The sequence below is a fragment of the Triticum aestivum genome, chromosome 7A (assembly GCF_018294505.1).
Source record: "Triticum aestivum cultivar Chinese Spring chromosome 7A, IWGSC CS RefSeq v2.1, whole genome shotgun sequence".
NCBI lineage: Eukaryota > Viridiplantae > Streptophyta > Magnoliopsida > Poales > Poaceae > Triticum > Triticum aestivum.
The window spans coordinates 697,607,190-697,625,812 of record NC_057812.1 but is presented as its reverse complement, the minus strand read 5'-3'; the positions used below and the strand labels follow the sequence as shown (position 1 = coordinate 697,625,812).

General features: G+C 44.5%; 4 protein-coding genes across 4 annotated transcripts; 1 reads left to right on the top strand and 3 right to left on the bottom strand.

Annotated features, from left to right (window-relative positions):
• Positions 1–1,073: 1,073 nt before the first annotated feature.
• On the bottom strand, positions 1,074–5,467 carry LOC123149439 (uncharacterized). Its single transcript, XM_044569096.1, has 3 exons — positions 5,143–5,467; positions 4,626–5,059; positions 1,074–3,760 (listed from the first exon to the last, which is right to left on the bottom strand). The coding sequence occupies exons 1-3, from the start codon at positions 5,273–5,275 to the stop codon at positions 2,936–2,938; spliced, it is 1,392 nt and encodes a 463-aa protein (XP_044425031.1). The 5' UTR covers positions 5,276–5,467; the 3' UTR covers positions 1,074–2,935.
• Positions 5,468–6,545: 1,078 nt separating this feature from the next.
• On the bottom strand, positions 6,546–12,556 carry LOC123153768 (uncharacterized). The gene is made up of 3 exons (XM_044572725.1): positions 12,512–12,556; positions 11,112–12,101; positions 6,546–9,212 (listed from the first exon to the last, which is right to left on the bottom strand). Exons 1-3 carry the CDS (start codon positions 12,554–12,556, stop codon positions 8,037–8,039), a joined length of 2,211 nt encoding a protein of 736 aa, XP_044428660.1. The 3' UTR covers positions 6,546–8,036.
• LOC123153767 (red chlorophyll catabolite reductase 1, chloroplastic-like) lies at positions 12,108–14,035 on the bottom strand. Its single transcript, XM_044572724.1, has 3 exons — positions 13,926–14,035; positions 13,472–13,856; positions 12,108–12,693 (listed from the first exon to the last, which is right to left on the bottom strand). Exons 1-3 carry the CDS (start codon positions 14,033–14,035, stop codon positions 12,634–12,636), a joined length of 555 nt encoding a protein of 184 aa, XP_044428659.1. The 3' UTR covers positions 12,108–12,633.
• LOC123149440 (psbP domain-containing protein 5, chloroplastic) lies at positions 13,758–16,665 on the top strand. Its single transcript, XM_044569097.1, has 11 exons — positions 13,758–14,101; positions 14,203–14,363; positions 14,542–14,674; positions 14,792–14,841; positions 14,932–14,999; positions 15,207–15,305; positions 15,537–15,596; positions 15,699–15,758; positions 15,985–16,039; positions 16,130–16,179; positions 16,348–16,665. The coding sequence occupies exons 1-11, from the start codon at positions 14,034–14,036 to the stop codon at positions 16,444–16,446; spliced, it is 903 nt and encodes a 300-aa protein (XP_044425032.1). The 5' UTR covers positions 13,758–14,033; the 3' UTR covers positions 16,447–16,665.
• Positions 16,666–18,623: the final 1,958 nt, after the last annotated feature.

Here is an 18,623-nt window from a genome sequence, read left to right as displayed (position 1 = left end):
TAATCTGATCTCCCATGATGTATTTGTGTTTTTCCAGCAATACCTGAGATAAGCTGCGCTGGATGAACCTGTCGATCGAGCGAAAATGATCTGAAGTCAAATTCCATGAATGCTCGATGCAGAAGTTTCAGAGATCACCTCTAAAATCATTTAGGATACCCAGGAAGGCGGTATTCTACAACAATGCAAGATATCAGTACCAGATATCTCACAAGTAATCCAACAATTTATTCGATACTGAATTTTGGCATGGATACACAACACAACACAACCATCCCGCGCGGGATAAATCAGTTGAGAATCGTCTAAACCTACACTTCACTTTCATGGAATGTTACAACACTCTACATGCCTTTATAGATTACTGGTGAGCAAAGTCTTCTTGGAATAGCTATTGGCGAGTGCATGCCTTTATAGATTACTGGTGAGCAAAGTCTTCTTGGAATAGCTATTGGCGAGTGCATGCTGCAACTACTAAAAAAGAACAGATTCTGCACAACATATGCACAAGTAAACCTGAGCCCTGACATCTAAAACAACTAAATAAATTCCAAAGCAGAGTCAGTTTAGAACCTGTGCTGTGTAACATTTTACAGGGTCATGTTACATGTAATGCACAAACAAAAGGTGGAACAAGCTTACTTACTACTCCCTCCAAAGGTGTACTAAAGTTGAGACACTTATTTTGGAACGAATGGAGTATCTGTCTAGCTAGGTACATTCTGAGCAAGCACAAGCTAGTAGGGCAGATACCAGTCTAGATTATTTCAGAAGATACCCAGGCTGTAACACTACAGATCTATTTTGGAGTACAGATTATGACAATCCAGAATTCAAACTGGACCAGGTAGAACAGCTGAGAAGTGACACTGGGGCTCTCGCCTAACAGAATTAGACGGCAGAACCAGAGATCATGGACTGATTCATGGATGCAAGATTGCCATGGCGTTCACTGGGTTTCTGACCTACCATGATTTATAGGCAACACCTGAGCTATGCTCCTGTGGACAAATCTGTCGACAGCGTATCCAACAAAAATGATTTGAAGTCGCAAAATCCCATTAATAATCAAAAGGGGGCAGCCCCAGTACATGTAGCTCCTGCTTGCGCAGGGTCTGGGGAAGGGTCCGACCATTTTGGGTCTATTGTACGCAGCCTTTCCCTACATTTCTGTAAGAGGCTGTTTCCAGGACTTGAACCCGTGACCTCATGGTCACAAGGCAGCAGCTTTACCACTGCGCCAAGGCTCCCCTTCAAAATCCCATTAATAATCACTTCTAAAATAATTTATAGTAGTACCTCGGGAGGCCATATTCTACAATCTACTTCAATGCAAAATTTCACTACCAGTACCTCAAAAGTAAACATTTTATTTGATAAGGCTTTTGGCATGAATATGGATCACAACCTTCCCGAACGCTAAATCAGCCAAGGATCATCGAAACCTACGTCTCATTTTCATGAATTTTACACCTACATCTCATTTTCATGAATTTTACAACTTTCAGGAGTGTCTTCACTGGTATTTCATATCTGCCATTCTCTCTGCATCATAATGCTTGAATACCCTACATGCATCTGGTGTCTCAGCTGTTCTAGTTCTACACTTCTACCTGGTCTATTTGGGGTACACATCCGGAATTCAAGCTGGACCAGGTAGAACAGCTGAGCAATGCTGAGACACTAGAACTCTTGCCTAACAGAAATAACAGCAGGACCATAGCATGGGTGGCCGTATCAAACCCAGGAAGTGGGCCTTGATTTACTGCGTTCCTCCAGCAACACCTACACTAAGTTGCTGTCGACGAACCTGTCGAGAGAGCATATCCAGCAAAAATGGTCTAAAGTCGCGAATTCCATGATTACTCGGTGCAGATGTTTCAAATATCACCTCCAAAATAATTTATGGTGCTCGGGAAGGCCATATTCCACATCAATGCAAACTTTCAGTACCAAATATCACGCAAGTAAAATTTTATTTGATACTGAATTTTGGCATGGATATGGATCACAACCTTCACGGACTCAATAAATCAAGCTAAGGATCATCAAAACCCACACCTCATGTAAATGGATTTTACAACTTTAGGAACATGTTTGCCTGGTATTTCATATCTGCCATTTTCTCTCTTCATTAAGATGCTTGGATAGTCTATGTGCCTCTAATCTCTATATATTGCTGGTTGTACACTCTTTTCAAAACTGCTATTAGTGAGTGCATGCTACAACTACTCGAACGAACAAATTTTCACACAACCTATGCAAAAATAAACCTGCAGACACCTAAAAGACCTAAGTAAAATACAAACTAGAGTCAGGTTAGCACCCAGAGAAACCCTACTCGTCACCAGCTCAACCCATCTCACCTCAGCACATTACATATAAACAAACAGAGGACGACAATAAAAACTGGATACAAGTACCACAGAGGCAGCTAAGGTATAGTTCAAAGTGGGGCATTCTACATAAAAAACATAATCTCCATGTCAAAGACGTGTCCAAAGAGTAACAATAACACATACTTCTAGGGAGCAGTGCTTCTCATGGAAAGTTGCTTAGACACTAGTAATCAAGTTAGATACCTTAGAAGCCATGTATTGCACTGGATTCATAGACTTGTAAGATTCCTACCTTGATTACCAGTATCTAAGAAACTTAACAAGAAAACATTGCCCATATGCATTATTGTTACCCTATAAACTACTCCCTCCGTAAAGAAATATAAGAGCGTTTAGATCACTAAAGTAGTAATCTAAATGCTCTTATATTTCTTTACAGAGGGAGTACATGTGGATGGTAAGAGAGAACCCCACATCTGATGATGAAACTGAGCTAAGCATACGTTCCACGATAAGATCATGTCCAACGAAAGGGTAGAAGCAAGAAGCTTGGGCAAAGAGCAGGTATACTGTTACTCCTCCTTTGGCACGACTTGTCACACATCATTTGTCATGTCTGTGCTTTCCTTCTTTGTTTCAACTGGAGTTTCCCCAGGGTTATTTTCATGTACTTCGGTAGCCATGGTTATACTTTCTACTTCACTGGCGATGCTTCTGATTTCTTTCCCAGCTGGAGTTTCTACAAGGCTACTTTCATCTACACCACTGGTCATATTTATGTCGCCTTCAATTACCGCTGGAATTTCTACTTCGGCGGCAATGCTTTTGATTTCTTTCCTGGCTGAATTTTCTACAGGGCTACTTTCATCTACTTCACTGGTCATATTTATGTCGCCTTCAATTACCGCTGGAATTTCAGTAGAGTCGTTTGTATTTACCCGACTTCCACAAGAAGGCAAACCTTCCTTAGTATCGGTATTTGTCCTCACAGCCTTTATCGATGTCCAAACCTTGTTTAATTTACTGTGCTTCTTGCTCCGCAGATGGCCAGCCATGATGACATTGCTATCACACCTGACTCTGCAGCGATCACACCACAGATAGTTGTTCTTCTGAACAACTTCATGCATTTCACCGTCTACTAGCATGTGTACTTTCTTAGGTGCATCACAAGGATCTGTGCTGTTCTTATTCCCAGTGGTCGTCTGCGAGCAGTTTTTGTCATCTTTGATTGCCTTGCTAGCGCCACACAGGGCCAACTTGGCCTTATGTTTTCTTCCTCCGAGATGCTCATTTAGACCAGCTTCACATGTTGCACTAACCTGGCATAGAGCACAGCTCCAGTCCTTGGCTAGTTTCAGTACTTTCTTTGGTACAGTAGCTGCAGCATTGGCATCTGTTTTCCTCTTCAGCCTTGGAACCTTCAATTTTGGCGAAAGATTCTGAGATGAACATTCAATGCAATAGTTAATCGGGTGTGCATATCTAACAACATCCTGCAGCTCTAGAATAATAGCATGTTATGAGTATTCAGATGTTTGCAAGTTGAAACTATGTCTCATGACTGAATGTATCTCTGATCTGAGCCTTGATGTGCCCAGTAAGCAATATCACCAGCAAAAATAACTTCATAACTTCCACCAAACAGTTCTGACAAGAATCAGTATGTTCACCTGTCACCCTTTTTCCTACAAAAGGAATACTATTTTTGCCACACAAGTTCACACCGTCTGCCTAAATCAAATATTTTAGTTGATCATTACGGTTATCTGGAAGGGGAATATTCTGTCTAGATCATAGAATTGTCCCGGTATAGTCCAACAAGATTTGATATTCCATTGAACTAAGCAAAGAAATATTTCCTCTAGATATCAAGAATTGCCGGCTTACGCATGACTTGAAATATCTTCTACTTCCTCTGTATCTAAATATAAGACGTTTTTGCAGTTCAATTTGAACTGAAAAAACGACTTATACTTTAGATACAAAGGGAACAAGAATTTGCTGCTGAAGTTAAATCTAATAGGACAAGTGAAATAAACATAAAATGTACAGACAGTGTGCAGAACTCTGAAATGACATCACAGAAATACAGAAGGAATTTCTGAGGCAGGTGACAGTTTTTCTATGCCGAATCTGGAAAGCATCTTCAGAAGAGATAGTGTTCGTGAATCGTGACTCTACAGAAGGTGCTACGATGCCGAATCTGGAAAAGAACTTCAGGCGTAGTACTACGATGATAATGACTTTGCCTGAAGAATCTGAGAAAGATTTGTGCCCACATACCTCAGGTGTCCCGGAGGGCTCGATCTCAACCAGCTTGAGCTTATGCTTCGGCTTTTGCGGCGGCAGAGACCACCTCCCCTCCTCACAGGGGAACGGCATCCTTTCCCCAAATCCGGCGTGCCGGCGAGGCCTAAACCCCTGCCAGGCACCAAACTCGTCGAAAGGCACCGGCGGCGGCGGCGCGTACGGGGGCGGGCGCATCGGCATCGGCATCGGCGCGTGCGGCGGCGGCATGAAGCAGCCGGGGGCGAGGAACGGGTCGGGCCCCCAGCCCCCGTGGAGGCCGCGGGCGAAGGCGAGGTCGCCCTTGGCCTCGAACTCGCGGCGCACCTCATCCTCGACGAGCCGCCGCCTCACCTCCTCGCGAATGAGGTGCTCCCGCCGCGCCGCCTCCCAGTCGAGCGGCGGCCGCGGCGAAGGCGAAGGCGAAGGCCCTGCTGCGCGGAGGGGCGGAGAGCGTCAGGGATTCGGGCGCTCCGGGGAGTGAAGTCGGACGCTCTGTTCCGGCGGTGCTTACCTTGCGTGCCCGAAGCAACGGCACCGGCGTAGCCGTCGCGGGGGTGGGAGAACCGCGCCGGCGGGGAGCTGGAGGGCGCGGGTGGGGAGGAGCCGGGTGGCCCGCGGTCCCCGGCGCGGAAGCGGAACTCCATGGACCGCCGCGGCGGGAGTGCCGAGGTGGGGTAGATCCAGCGGCGAGCGATCGGAGCGGCGGCGGCGGTGCAGTGCAGTGCAGAATGCAGAGCAACAGTCGGCTTCGTCCGGCGTGCTGCGGGGGTTTCCAGACTATCTCGTTGGGTTCCTCTGAAATCGGGCCCAACCGACCGGCCCAAGTATCCTTGAGGCGTCTTTGGAGGCGTCGTTGAGGTGTGTTTCCCCTCCCCGACATTTAGAATTTGGTTGTTATTTCCGGGCGAAAGCCTAGATTCGATTCCGAATTGACGATGGCGACGTCGTTTCTCAATTCGGAGCATTATGTACGCGGTAAGATTTGGAGGTCTTGGGTTGCATTCCTTTGATGCTCATTGTTGTGGAGGTCGTGTGTTGCATTCCTTTAATGCTCGTTGTTGTCCTAGGTCGATCTTTCAAGGTGTTGTTTATGTTGTCATTTATGTGTCCAATACGATGCCTTTGTCAAGTCCTCCACCTACTCATCAATCTCTTTTAGGCATTCATGGATGGATGAGTTTCAATTGTCTTCAGAGGGGACCGGTGTTGGTCGTGACATGCTTTGTCTTTCTAACTTAGGCTACACCCTTTATGTTGTGGTTGTAAATTCTAATGTATGTGGTGGCTAGTTGAGTTTGTACTACATCAGTCTTCTTGGAATTTCCCGCCTTCTATAAAAAAATATGATACGCCTAGGCGTACTCTCAAAAAAACGTAGTCACACAATTCCATGAATACTATGCAGAAGTTACGAATACCACTTCAATTTGCAGTACCTGGGCATACCATATTCCACATTATCAACATATAAAATTTACAAGCAAAATATCTCACAAATAACATTGTATTTGAATCTCAAACTTGGCATGGATTTCATTGTATAGACTACATACGGAGCAAAATAAGTGAACCTATACTCTAAAAGGCATATCTATATACATCCGAATATAGTCTATAGTGAAATCTCTAAAAAGACTTATATTTAGAAACAGAGATAGTAGAACACAACCGTCCCGAGCAGTATAAATGAATTGAGAATCATCGAGACCTACACATTTTTCATTGAATGCTACAGCCATATGAGCATTTTCACCTGATATTTCATATCTGTCATTTCTCTCTTCATCAGGATGCTTGTATGCTCTATATGCCTCTATAGATTACTGGTGCGCGCACTACTTTTGGAACAGCTATTGCTGAGTACATGCTGCAACTACCACTAGGAAATTACAACTTCAGCACAACATATGCTGAAGCAAACTTTAGCACTGACACCTAAAACAAGTAAATAAATTCCAAACTTGAGTCAGTTTATCACCTATTTTGTGTAACATTAAAAGGTCACAATGTGGTCGGTGTTCATGTCACATGTAATGCACAGACAAGAGGTGTAACGAGCTACTCCCTCTGTCCGGAAATACTTGTCGGAGAAATGGAGTCCGTCCGGAAATACTTGTCGAAGAAATGGAGTCCGTCCGGAAATACTTGTCGGAGAAATGGATGTATCTAGACGTATTTTAGTTCTAGATACATTCATTTCCATCCATTTCTACGACAAGTAATTCCGGACGGAGGGAGTACTTACTTACTATCTGTCTAGCTAGGTATGTTCTTAGTAAACACAAGCTAGTAGGGCAGACATCAGTATAGATTATTTCAGAAGATATAACACCAGATCTATATGAGATACAAATTATAACAATCCAGAATTCAAACTCGAGAAGGTACAACAGCTGAGCAATGCGAGAGACATTGGAACTCTGGCCTAACAGAAATAAACAGCAGGACCACAGGACATGGATTGCTTCTTGGCTGCAAGCTTGCCATGATGTTCACTGAGTTTTCTGATATCCCATGATTTGTTGGGTTTCTCCCAGCAACACCTGAGATAAGCTGCTGTGGACGAAACTTTCAAGGGTATATATATCCAGCAAAAAACTGTCTAAACTCACAAATTCCATGAATACTCGGGGCAGAAGTTTCAAAGATCATCTCTAAAATAATTTAAAATACCAAGGAAGGCCATATTCTACATTAATGCCAAATTTCAGTACCAAACATTAATTCAAAATTTCAGTACCAAAATTTGACGTTGAAATTTGGCATGCATACATATCACAACCTTCCCAAGCACTATAAATCAGTCAAGAATCGTCGGAACCTACACCTCATTATCATGGAATTTGCAGCTTTAGAAGCATTTTTGCCTGATATTTCATATATGCCGGTTTCTGTCTTCATCAGGATGCTTGGATAATATATATGCATCTTACAACTATATATTAATGCTGACCAGTCTTTCTGAAACAGCTATTGATGAGGATGTGCTGCAACTAATCAACGAACAACTTTACACACAACATATGCAAAAGCAAACCTGAGCCACACCTAAAAGACCTAAATAAATTACAAACGAGTCAGGTTAGCACTCAGGGAAACCCTACTCATCACCAGCTCAACCCATCCCACCTACTCACTTTAACATAAACAGAGGGCGACAATCAAAACTGGCTAGAAGTACCACAGAAGCAGCTTAGGCAAAGTTCAAACTGGGCATTCTACATATACAAGTCATCTCCATGTGAAAGAAATGTCCAGGGAGTAACAAAACACATACTTCTAGGGAGCAATGTTTCTCTTGCAAAGTTGCTTAGACATTAGCAATCAAGTTATATACCTTATAAGCTATCTGTTCAACTGGATTCGTAGGATTGCAAGATTCCTACCTTGATTACCAGTAGAAACTTAGCAAGAAAACATTGCCCATATGGTGGCCATTCTTTGTATTTCTTTCTGGACTGGATTTTCTACAGGCCCACTTTCATCTACTGCGGTGGTCATATTTATGTCGCCTTCAATTGCCGCTGGAATTTCAGTAGAGCCGTTTGTATTTACCTGATTTCCACAAGAAGAAGGCAAATTTGCCTTAGTACCAGTATTTGTCCTCACAGCCTTTATGGTGGCCATTCTTGTGATTTCTTTCCGGACTGGATTTTCTACAGGGCCGCTTTCATGTACTGCGGTGGTCATATTTATGTCGCCTTCAATTACCACTGGAATTTCAATAGAGCCGTTTGTATTTACCCGACTTCCACAAGAAGGCAAACTTTCCTTAGTATCAGTATTTGTCCTCACAGCCTTTATGGTGGCCATTTTTGTCATTTCTTTCCGGACTGGATTTTCTACAGGGCCGCTTTCATCTACCGTGGTGGTCATATTTATGCCGCCTTCAATTACCGCTGGAATTTCAGTAGAGCCATTTGTATTTACCTGACTTCCACAAGAAGGCAAACCTTCCGTAGTATTGGTATTTGTCCTCACAGCCTTTATCGATGAACAAACCTTGGTTAATTTACTCTGCTTCTTGCACCGCAGATGGCAAGCCATGGTGGCATAGTTATCACAACTGACTCTGCAGTGATCACACCACAGGTATTTGTCCTTCCGAACAACTTCATGCATTGCACCGTCTACTGGCATGCATATTTTCATTTTCTTAGGTGCATCACAAGGATCTGTGTTGTTCTCATTCCCAGTGGTCGTCTGCAAGCAGTTTTTGCCATCTTTGATTGTTTTGCTGACGCCACACTGTGCCAACTTTGCCTTATGCTTTGTTCCTCCAAGCATGCATATTTTCTTAGGTGCATCACAAGGATCTGTGCTGTTCTCATTCCCAGTGGTCGTCTGCGAGCAGTTTTTGCCATCTTTGATCGTCTTGCTGACGCCACGCTGTGCCAACTTTGCCTTATGCTTTCTTCCTCCAAGATGCTCATTTAGAGCAGCTTCACATGGTGCACTAACCTGGCATAGTGCACAGCTCCAGTCCTTGGTTAATTTCTGTACTTTCTTTGGCACAGTAGTTGCAGCATTTGCATCTGCTTTCCTCTTCACTGTTGGAACCTTTGGATTTGATGAAAGAGCCTGAGATGAACATTCAATGCAATAGTTAATCAGGTGTGCATATGTAACATCCCGTAGCTCTAGAATAATAGCATGTTATATGGTTATTCAGATGATTGCAAGTTGAAACTATGTCTCATGATCGAATGTATCTCTCTACAGCTACCGATACCAATCAAATAAATGCATGGAGACAAGTAGAATCAATGGGAAATCATCAGCATCCTTTCAAACTCTAACTCTGATCTGAGCCTTGATGTACCCAGTAAGCAATATTACCAACAAAAATAACCTCATAACTTTCACCAAACAGTGGTGACAAGAATCAGTCCGTTCACCTGTCACCCTTTTGCTACAAAAGGAATACACTCTTTAGATTACTGGTGCGCGCACTGTTTTTAAACAGCTATTGGTGAGTACATGCTGCAACTACTAAGAAAGAACAACTTTTCAGCACAACATATGCAGAAGCAAACCTGAGCGCGGACACTTAAAACAACTAAATAAATTCCAAACTTGAGTCAGTTTATCACCTGTTTTGTGTAACATTCACAAGGTCACAGTGTGGCCGTTGTTCATGTCGCATGTAATGCACAGACAAGAGGTGTAACGGGCTACTTACTATCTGTCTAGCTAGGTACATTCTGAACAAACGCAAGCTAGAAGGGCAGCCATCAGTATAAATTATTTCAGAAGATACGGGAACCCAGGCTATATATAACACCCGATTTATCTGGGGTACAAATTATAACAATCCGGAATTGAAACTAGACAAGGTAGAACAGCTGAGCAATGCAGAGACATTGCAACTCTGGCCTAACAGAAATAAACAGTGGGGCCACAGAACATGGATTGCTTCTTGGCTGCAAGCTTGCCATGGTGTTCACTGCGTTTTCTGATCTCCCATGATTTGTTGTGTTTCTCCCAGCGACACCTGAGATAAGCTGCTGTGGACGATACTATCGAGGGCATATCCAGCAAAAAACTTTCTAAAGTCACAAACTCCACGAATATACTCGGGGCAGAAGTTTCAAGACCATCATTTATGTTACCCAGGAAGGCCATATTCTACATTAATCCAAAATGTCAGTACCAAATATCTTGCCAGTAACATTGTATTTGACGCTGAGATTTGGCATGCATACAGATCACAACCTTCCCGAGCACTATAAGTCAGTCAAGAAACGTCAGAACCTACACCTCATTTTTCAAGGGATTTACAGCTCTAGAAGCATTTTTGCCTGATATTCTCATCAGGATGCTTGGATAATATATATCCTCTAATCACTATATCACCAGTGACTGCACTCTTTCTGAAACAGCTACTGATGAGTACATGCTGCAACTACTCAAACGAGCAGCTTTCCACACAACATATGCAAATGTAAATCCTGAGCCACACCTAAAAGACCTAAATAAATTACGAACTGGAGTCGGGCTAGCACTCAGGGAAACCCTACTCATCACCAGCTCAACTCATCCCACGTACTTCACATTAATGTAAACAGAGGGTGACAATCAAAACTCGCTAGAAGGACCACACAAGCAGCTTAGGCAAAGTTGAAACTGGGTATTCTACATAATTAACTCATCTCCACGTGAAAGACATGTCCAGGGAGTAACAAGAATACATACTTCTAGGGAGCAATGTTTCTCTTGCAAAGTTGCTTAGACACTAGTAATCAAGAGATATAAGAGCGTTTAGATCACTACTTTAGTTATCTAAACGCTCTTATATTTCTTTACAGAGGGAGTACCTTATAAGAGATCTATTGAACTGGATTCGAAGACTTATAAGATTCCTACCTTGATTACCAATATCAAAGAAACTTAACAAGAAAACATTTCGTCTACTTCGATGGTCATATTTATGTCGCCTTCAATTACCGCTGGAATTTCAGTAGGGACGTTTGTATTTACCTGACTTCCAGAAGAAGGCAAACCTTCCTTAGTATCGGTATTTGTCCTCTCAGCCTTTATCGATGTCCAAACATTGTTTAATTTACCTTGCTTCTTGCTCGTCGGATGGATTTGTTTCTTAGTATCGGTATTTGCCCTCACAGCCTTTATTGATGTCCAACCATCGTTTAATTTACTGTGCTTCTTGCTCCGCGGATGGATTTCTTTCTGGACTGGATTTTCTACAGGGCCGCTTTCATCTACTCCGGTGGTCATATTTAGGTCGCCTTCAATTACCACTGGAATTTCAGTAGGGCTGTTTGTATTTACCTTACTTCCACAAGAAGGCAAACCTTCCTTAGTATTGGTATTTGTCCTCACAGCCTTTATCGATGTCCAAACCTTGTTTAACTTACTGTGCTTCTTGCTCCGCAGATGGCCAGCCATGATGACTTTACTATGACACCTGACTCTGCAGCGATCACACCACAGATTGTCGTTCTTCCGAACAACTTCATGCATTTCACCATCTACTAGCATGCATATTTTCTTAGGTGCATCACAAGGATCTGTGTTGCTCTCATTCCCAGTGGTCGTCTGCAAGCAGTTTTTGTCATCTTTGATCGCCTTGCTGACGCCACATTGTGCCAACTTCGCCTTATGTTTTCTTCCTCCAAGATCCTCATTTACACCAGCTTCACATGTTGCACTGTCTACTAGCATGCATATTTTCTTAGGTGCATCACAAGGATCTGTGTTGTTCTCATTCCCAGTGGTCGTCTGCAAGCAGTTTTTGTCATCTTTGATCGCCTTGCTGACGCCACATTGTGCCAACTTCGCCTTATGTTTTCTTCCTCCAAGATGCTCATTTAGACCAGCTTCAGATGGTGCACTAACCTGGCATAGTGCACAGCTCCAGTCCTCGGCTTGTTTCTGTACTTTGTTTGGGACAGTAGTTGCAGCACTCTCATCTGCTTTCCTCTTCATCATTGGAACCTTCGGTGAAAGAGCCTGAGATTAAGATTCAACGCAATAGTTAATGAGGTGTGCATATGTAACATCTTGTAGCTCTAAAATAATAGCATGTTATGATTATTCAGATGGTTGCAAGTCGAAACTATGTCTCATGATTGAAAGTATCCCTCTACAGCTAAAGATACCAAGCAAATAAATGCATGGAGACAAGTAGAATCAATGGGAAATCAACAGCATCCTTTCAAACTCTGACTCTGATCTGAGCCTTGATGTACCCAGTAAGCAATATTAGCACCAGAAATAACCTCATAACTTTCACCAAACAGTGGTGACAAGAATCAGTCTGTTCACCTGTCACCCTTTTTACAAAAAGGAATACTCTCTTTTCCACTCAAGTTCAGACCATATGACTGAATCATACTCCCTCCGTTCGACTTTGATCTTACAGTTCGATCCCTCCTGACCATGATCTCCCTCTCACCCTCTTCCATTTCCGAGGTGCCACCGGCGCAAGTATCAAGCCAGACCTGAAGAACACCCTTAACAACAGACGCCAGCTGACCATGCACTATCTCCTCCAAGAGACGCGACGACTGCAGTGAAGCGCCGACTGCAGCATGAAATCGATCTGTAGACAAGAAAGAACACTTGAACTGTAATTGGTGTTCCTTGCTGCTGTTATATGATCACAAGGAGCAAGCAAAGTAAAGCAAGTTTTTATAAGTGAGTCAGTTTTCATGATTCCACTGCTACAATCACCGACTTGCAATAACTACACTACTTAGAGCATCTCCAACAGCCGTGCTACGCGCCGCACGCGAAAAAACTACTTTGCCACGCGCCCTTCGCCTGGTTTTGCACGGCCGGCAGCGCTGGCTCCAACAACCGCGCTAAAATGCAGCGCGCGCCGCTCCAGCAGCGCGCAAAAAATGCAGCGTGCGCGACTCGCCGGGGCATTGCATATGTTGCATTTTGGACATAAAATGAATTTGAAACCTTCAAAATGCAATGAACATGACATATAAATTTCACACAAACAAGTTGATGAATAAAAGTTCATGCCCACAAGTTCATCCAACCAAGTTCAAAATGCAAACCAAGTTCATGACACAAACGAAAGACACATCAAGCCTCGTCCTCATCTTCGGAAGACGATTCTTCCTCCTCCGAAGATGATTTTAGTTGACGCGCAAACGGATGTTTCCAGCTAACCATCCTCTCGTCCGATCCTTCAATTCTACTCTCTGTTCGATTGGTGTCTTGTCATCACAGAGCAAATTTCTACCGATTCTAGTTGAGCCGTGGTGAATTCTATTCTGTGAATGATATCTCTAGCTAAGAACAGCCGCTACTAGTTGCTCGCGAGAGAAAACGGATGTATTCTATTCTGTGACGAGAGGAAGTACCGGGGAGTCAGGCGCGCCAAGGGCGGTCCCGTCGCCGTTGCTGAACTCGGCGACGTCGGCGGGCACGGCCGAGGGCAGCAGCCGGTCGCCCAGCCGCGCCACCGCCTCCTCCGCCACGGCCCGCGCCACCTCCCGGTGCGCCACGGACGGCATGCCCGCCGACGCGCGCAGGGCGCTCGACGTTTTGCCCCTGAGCGGAGAAGCCGCGCGGGGGAGCCGGAGCGCGCCGCGAGGGAGACGGGAGACGGCAGGGATCGCCGCCGCGGAGACGGAGGCACGGGCGGGCGCTGGCGGCGCGCGGAGGCCGTGATCTGGCCGGAGCAGCATGGCAAGCGACAGCGACGAGGTGTGAAATAAGTTGGCAGAGTTGTGCGGTCTCCAGCCACTGGATGGGCAGAGAAAGAAGGTGGGGCAGAGTTAATGCCAGCGAGTCACTGCGTCTCCGTGGAGTAACCGGGCCGTGCTATCAGGATAACGTCTCCTCGAGTCCTCGTAGCCGAGGCGCTCCGTCCTCTGCTCTTCCTCGACGGGAGTGAAGCCGGCCACCGGCGACCGGGCGGCCATGGCGGCGGCGCTCCTCTCCCCGGCTTCCCCCCTCCCTCGCTCCTCCTCCTCTGCGGTCCACCCCAGGTACGTACGCGTCATTCCATCCACACACATGTGTACTGATCCCCTTGTTCCGCGCCCGACATAGTTCTTGTTCTGCGTGCTGATTCTTGGGAGCTCTGTAGGAGCAAGGGCGCGGCTGGCGCAGCAGGGTGCGCTCCGCCGTCCAGGAGGAGGGCGGTCTCGTGCTCGTGCGCGCCCGATTCGTGGAGCCGCGGGCTGGAGAGGAGGCAGCTCGTGCTGTCCGGCCTCGTCTCCTCCTTTGCGATTGTTCTCCCGATTACAGGTGGGCATACTCAGTTACTCACTCACGACGATCTCTCCTGAGTTGTAGATTCCCTTGTCCTCCGATTTACTCGTGGGCTGTGGATGGCATTGTGAGCGTCTCCACATTCTGATGATGGTTTGTGATACTGTTCTTCCTTTCTGATGTGAAAATGCTTTGGTCATGTATGCTGATCCAGTGGCAGAATCGTGCGCTGCTGCTACCGAGGTGGACGACGACGGCGTGAAGATGGCCATGCTGGTAGATGAGACCAACGCCTACTCTTTCCTTTACCCGGTTCAGCTGCCAGGGAAGAAAACCTCCTTCAGATGGTATTTTTTTTCAGTCCCCTGTCTGAAGCTTCCTATGAAACATGCCCTGCTTACATACATGGTCTGCTGCCTTCTTCACGAGCATAGGGCAAAACTTACTGATGCTCTGTTTTCCAGGGTAGAGTCCAGGAAATCGGAGCGATATTCCTCTGCGGCGCCACTATCTCGTGAGTAGCCCCCGGTATAGCAATGGCACATTTTTCAGAGTCTTCCTGTGTGTGTTCGAGAGGGAGGCGAACCTGACAAACTCTTTGCAGCTGATGCACGGCAACGCATCGTATCGGAGCGCCTCGACATGATCAACAATGCCGTCATCTCTGTCTCGGTAATTCCTAAAATACTATCTGGTACTAATAGATGCCCAAATTTGCTATGTGCAACAGATACTGTCACCAATTTGGTCGATGGTTTAGTGCAAGTTGATGATGTTCAAACAGATTGTGTACATGGCCTCGTGTCAGTTGAGCTCCCAAAAGTAGAATAAAATGAGCATTAATGCAACATACTGATGCTCATCCATTTTCCGGTTCAGATTGGGCCACCAAGCTCACGCTTTCTACCTTCGAAAGACAAGACCACTTGGGCTGCAAAAAATGTCGCTGATTGCGTTTTGTCTGACAAATCTTCATTGGTAATTATTTCTTGTTTTTATGTAAACGAAAATGGTCTCTTTCTTTTTGTCAAGAGCAATCACGTACCATATTAATTTCAGAGGAACTTTTTTCTGGTTAACTTATCGTGCTTTTCACATATTTGGTATATCTAAATAGCAAAGTTCAACCAAAAGGATTGCCAGTTTATATACTTAGACATGCACCTTTCGTCAAATGTATATTCTATGACACCCTACATCCGTTTGCAGAAGGTAACAACAAGCCAGCGAATGGCGGAGAGTTCTGTCCTTGATGCACACACAGAAGATGTAAGCTCTGGCTACTTTTGTCGGTGACCTCATGATGATTGTAGTCATCTTTTATCTTCTGGAGTTGACATGCATCTGGCACATACTAACATTTATTTTTAGGTTGATGGAGAGCCATACTGGTACTATGAATACATTGTTCGGAAATCACCAACAAAATCGGTAAGCTTTCTCTTACCTTATTTTATAGGAATCTGCCACCTATATATTTGATAACAAAACATACATCTACAAAAATAAGGGACAATTTTTTGCATCATAATAGAAAAATAAGGGACACAATTTTGCATCATAATGCTTTCTGAAGCACTGCATTAACTAGTTGATGGTGAGTTGGTGGTGAGGTTGTGCAAGAATATAAGGTAACCTGTAATCTTTGTTGTCTCAGGCACCAGAACCTAATCTGTTTCGGCACAATGTAGCATGTACTGCTGAGCGAGATGGTATTGTTTCATCTTTGCATTCTTTTTCAAGACATTTTTGTCCCTTGTATTTATAGGTTGGCTTTGTTCACTCCCCTTTCTTTTCACTAGGTTTTCTCTACTCGTTAAATGCCTCCACTCTCAGCAAGCAGTGGGAATCTGTAAGTTCTATACTGTTTTTGATAGTTTCTTCTTATGTTATTACAAAAAAAAAAGTATTTGTGGGTTCGTTTTATTATTTTCATTTAACAGAAACGTGTCTTTTTCTTTGAACCTATCTTACGTAATTTCATCATCTTGCTAACGATTAAACCTCTCATGGAACGCAGATGGGACCTTTGCTACAAAAGGCTGTGGCATCCTTTCACCTCCTCCCCCCGACAGAGAAATATGTTCCTCCTTACCAGGATCCATGGAGGTTTTGGTGATGTGACCGTTCTTCGTGCAGTTTTGGCGATCCGACGACTTCAAGTTTTGGTCCATGTTTGTTGTAATAGATGCTCCAGTAGCACTTTCAGCTCTATGGAACGAATTCTAGATACTTTAGTTTTTGGCCAATCTACTACGAATTGGATGTTTTAGTAAATTATGAATGTCAAACGTACCCAACGGCAATAAACAATGCAACCACCATTATTTTTTTTGTATTTTGAGAATGCAACAACCATCATTTTTGTCGAAGCCCCTTTCTACTTTACTCAAACAGAGAAAAAAGGCATCACGTAACAGCCAATAGTTAGTGCAGTTTGACGTAGACGTGGCAAAAATAGTTAGCGCAAATTAGTCGCACAATTAATTAATTACTCCCTCCATTCCACAATATAAGTTCATTTTTCAAGCAACATGTCATCCTATGACCGCACATGTATTTTCCATTAGGTGCTTACTATTCAGCATTAAGTTTCTTGTCAGTGTAACAATTTATATTTTCACGGGTTCAATTCTGTCAGCTGCTTTTGCATGTCCCGTCTCGTTTATAGAAGTGTATTTGACTAATTTCATGATTAAAGATCAGGTCTTTTTTTTTAGAATCGATCGGCTCTCTATCCTATCTGCCCAAATGGGCGATCTGGGCCTGTCGGGTTTTATTTCCTACTCGGGTTTAAATACATTTTGTCCCAAAAGCGTCCATGTGCTTTTTAGAGAAAAGGCATAAGGCCCCTCTTTAAATTAATAAAGCCATCAATCGGCTATGATACAATGATGCTGATTGCAAAGGCAAAAGCTTAAAGAAAAATTGAAAGATAACAGCCAGCTCGCTCACGATCAAGAACTATATAGTAGAGCCATGGCGAGCAGGGTACCACCACATCGAAACTAGGATCAAGCCGCCGAGAGCTCAACACAAACTAGAACAAATGTGATGTCCGAGAGGAACCGAGCTGCATGGAGAAAAACATCCGCTCAGATCGAGCCAATTCCGGACGACCGAGCCGCACCACAACACGAGGACGCCGTTAAAAGACGCAAAATGCGAAATACGGATTTCATTAAGGACATTGTTTCTTTATTAATTAAAGATGCAAAATGCGAGAAATAAAAGGGGCATCTTGCAAAGAGTGCTGGAGTGGGCCCTGTTAGAAAGTGGCGAATACGGATATTTGCTCACAGTCAGCTGCAGCTACAATCCGAAAACCTGTCGCCGTCAGAATCAAATGGCGAACAGTACCAATTAATAACCCATTTCTATTTTGCAAGAATAGAAAAATCATACACTCTTGACTCTTGACTCTTTGGCCAGTTGATGATCACACACTGAATCATAGGTAATTGTGATCATCAAGCCCAAGCGTATGAGAGGACTCGAAAGACGCCAAGAATTCGGCTGCGTTCATCTCCGCACTACGACAACAACAACAACAAACTTCATCACCAACAATCACCGCAAAATGCATCAGCTAAAAAAAAACCTAATAGGCATTTCATCAAGCACTTCTTGGCCGCGGCCCTTGTTGCCGGCTGCGGCGGCCGGACACGCCAGAGCACTGGCTGTAGGGATGGCCGGAGTGGCATTTTTCTTATTCTTCTTCACCGCCTCCTCAGCGAGGGGGGCCGATGCGGCGGCCGTCGCTTGAAATAAAAAGAACGTCTTGCAAAGAATGTTGTAGTGGGCCCACTCTAGCAAAAAAAAATTTGCTGAAAATGTTGGAGTGGCCCTATTAGAAAGTGGCGAATACGGATTTTTTGCTCACGGTCAGCCGTCAGAATCAAATGGCGAACAGTAGAGGAATTAATATACTTCTACTTTGCAACATATAGAACAATCATACACTCTTGAGTCTTTGAGCCGTCCAGCCGTCACAGTCCCCTGTGAGTAAATTGCACAGAAGTACCACAATTGGGACATTGGAAGCAGATTGGTACCAAGTTTGGTAATTTTTACATGTCAGTACCAAGTCTGGGGCTATACGTTACAAAAAGGTCTAAATCGCGTATAAACGCGTATTGACAGTGTATCTGACCGGCGGGGCCCGCCTGTCAGCTGCCGACGGGGCACTTTTTTTCAGAAACCCCCCCCCCCCCCCCCCCCCGCCCCACCCCCGACAGAAAACCAGCAGAAGCAGGGGAGGAGACCAGTCGCTCCAGCCGTCGTCGGCGAGCAGCA

Bases quoted from the DNA above. Each gene is read 5' to 3' on its own strand.
- LOC123149439 (XM_044569096.1), bottom strand. From the start codon at position 5,275: ATGGAGTTCCGCTTCCGCGCCGGGGACCGCGGGCCACCCGGCTCCTCC. The intron at 5,060-5,142 runs GTAAGCACCGCC...TCCGCGCAGCAG, and splicing joins CGTTGCTTCGGGCACGCAAG to GGCCTTCGCCTTCGCCTTCG. The intron at 3,761-4,625 runs GTATGTGGGCAC...CCAAAATTGAAG, and splicing joins AGCCCTCCGGGACACCTGAG to GTTCCAAGGCTGAAGAGGAA.
- LOC123153768 (XM_044572725.1), bottom strand. From the start codon at position 12,556: ATGGAAGAGGGTGAGAGGGAGATCATGGTCAGGAGGGATCGAACT. The intron at 12,102-12,511 runs GTAAGATCAAAG...TCTTAATCTCAG, and splicing joins TGGTCAGGAGGGATCGAACT to GCTCTTTCACCGAAGGTTCC. The intron at 9,213-11,111 runs GTAAATACAAAC...TGTTCATCTCAG, and splicing joins TGCCTTCTTCTGGAAGTCAG to GCTCTTTCATCAAATCCAAA.
- LOC123149440 (XM_044569097.1), top strand. From the start codon at position 14,034: ATGGCGGCGGCGCTCCTCTCCCCGGCTTCCCCCCTCCCTCGCTCCTCC. The intron at 14,364-14,541 runs GTGGGCATACTC...ATGCTGATCCAG, and splicing joins GATTGTTCTCCCGATTACAG to TGGCAGAATCGTGCGCTGCT. The intron at 15,759-15,984 runs GTAAGCTTTCTC...TTGTTGTCTCAG, and splicing joins GGAAATCACCAACAAAATCG to GCACCAGAACCTAATCTGTT.
- LOC123153767 (XM_044572724.1), bottom strand. From the start codon at position 14,035: ATGGCCGCCCGGTCGCCGGTGGCCGGCTTCACTCCCGTCGAGGAAGAG. The intron at 13,857-13,925 runs GTTACTCCACGG...CTGCCCATCCAG, and splicing joins TATCCTGATAGCACGGCCCG to TGGCTGGAGACCGCACAACT. The intron at 12,694-13,471 runs GTACTTCCTCTC...TCTTGTCTACAG, and splicing joins TTGGCGCGCCTGACTCCCCG to ATCGATTTCATGCTGCAGTC.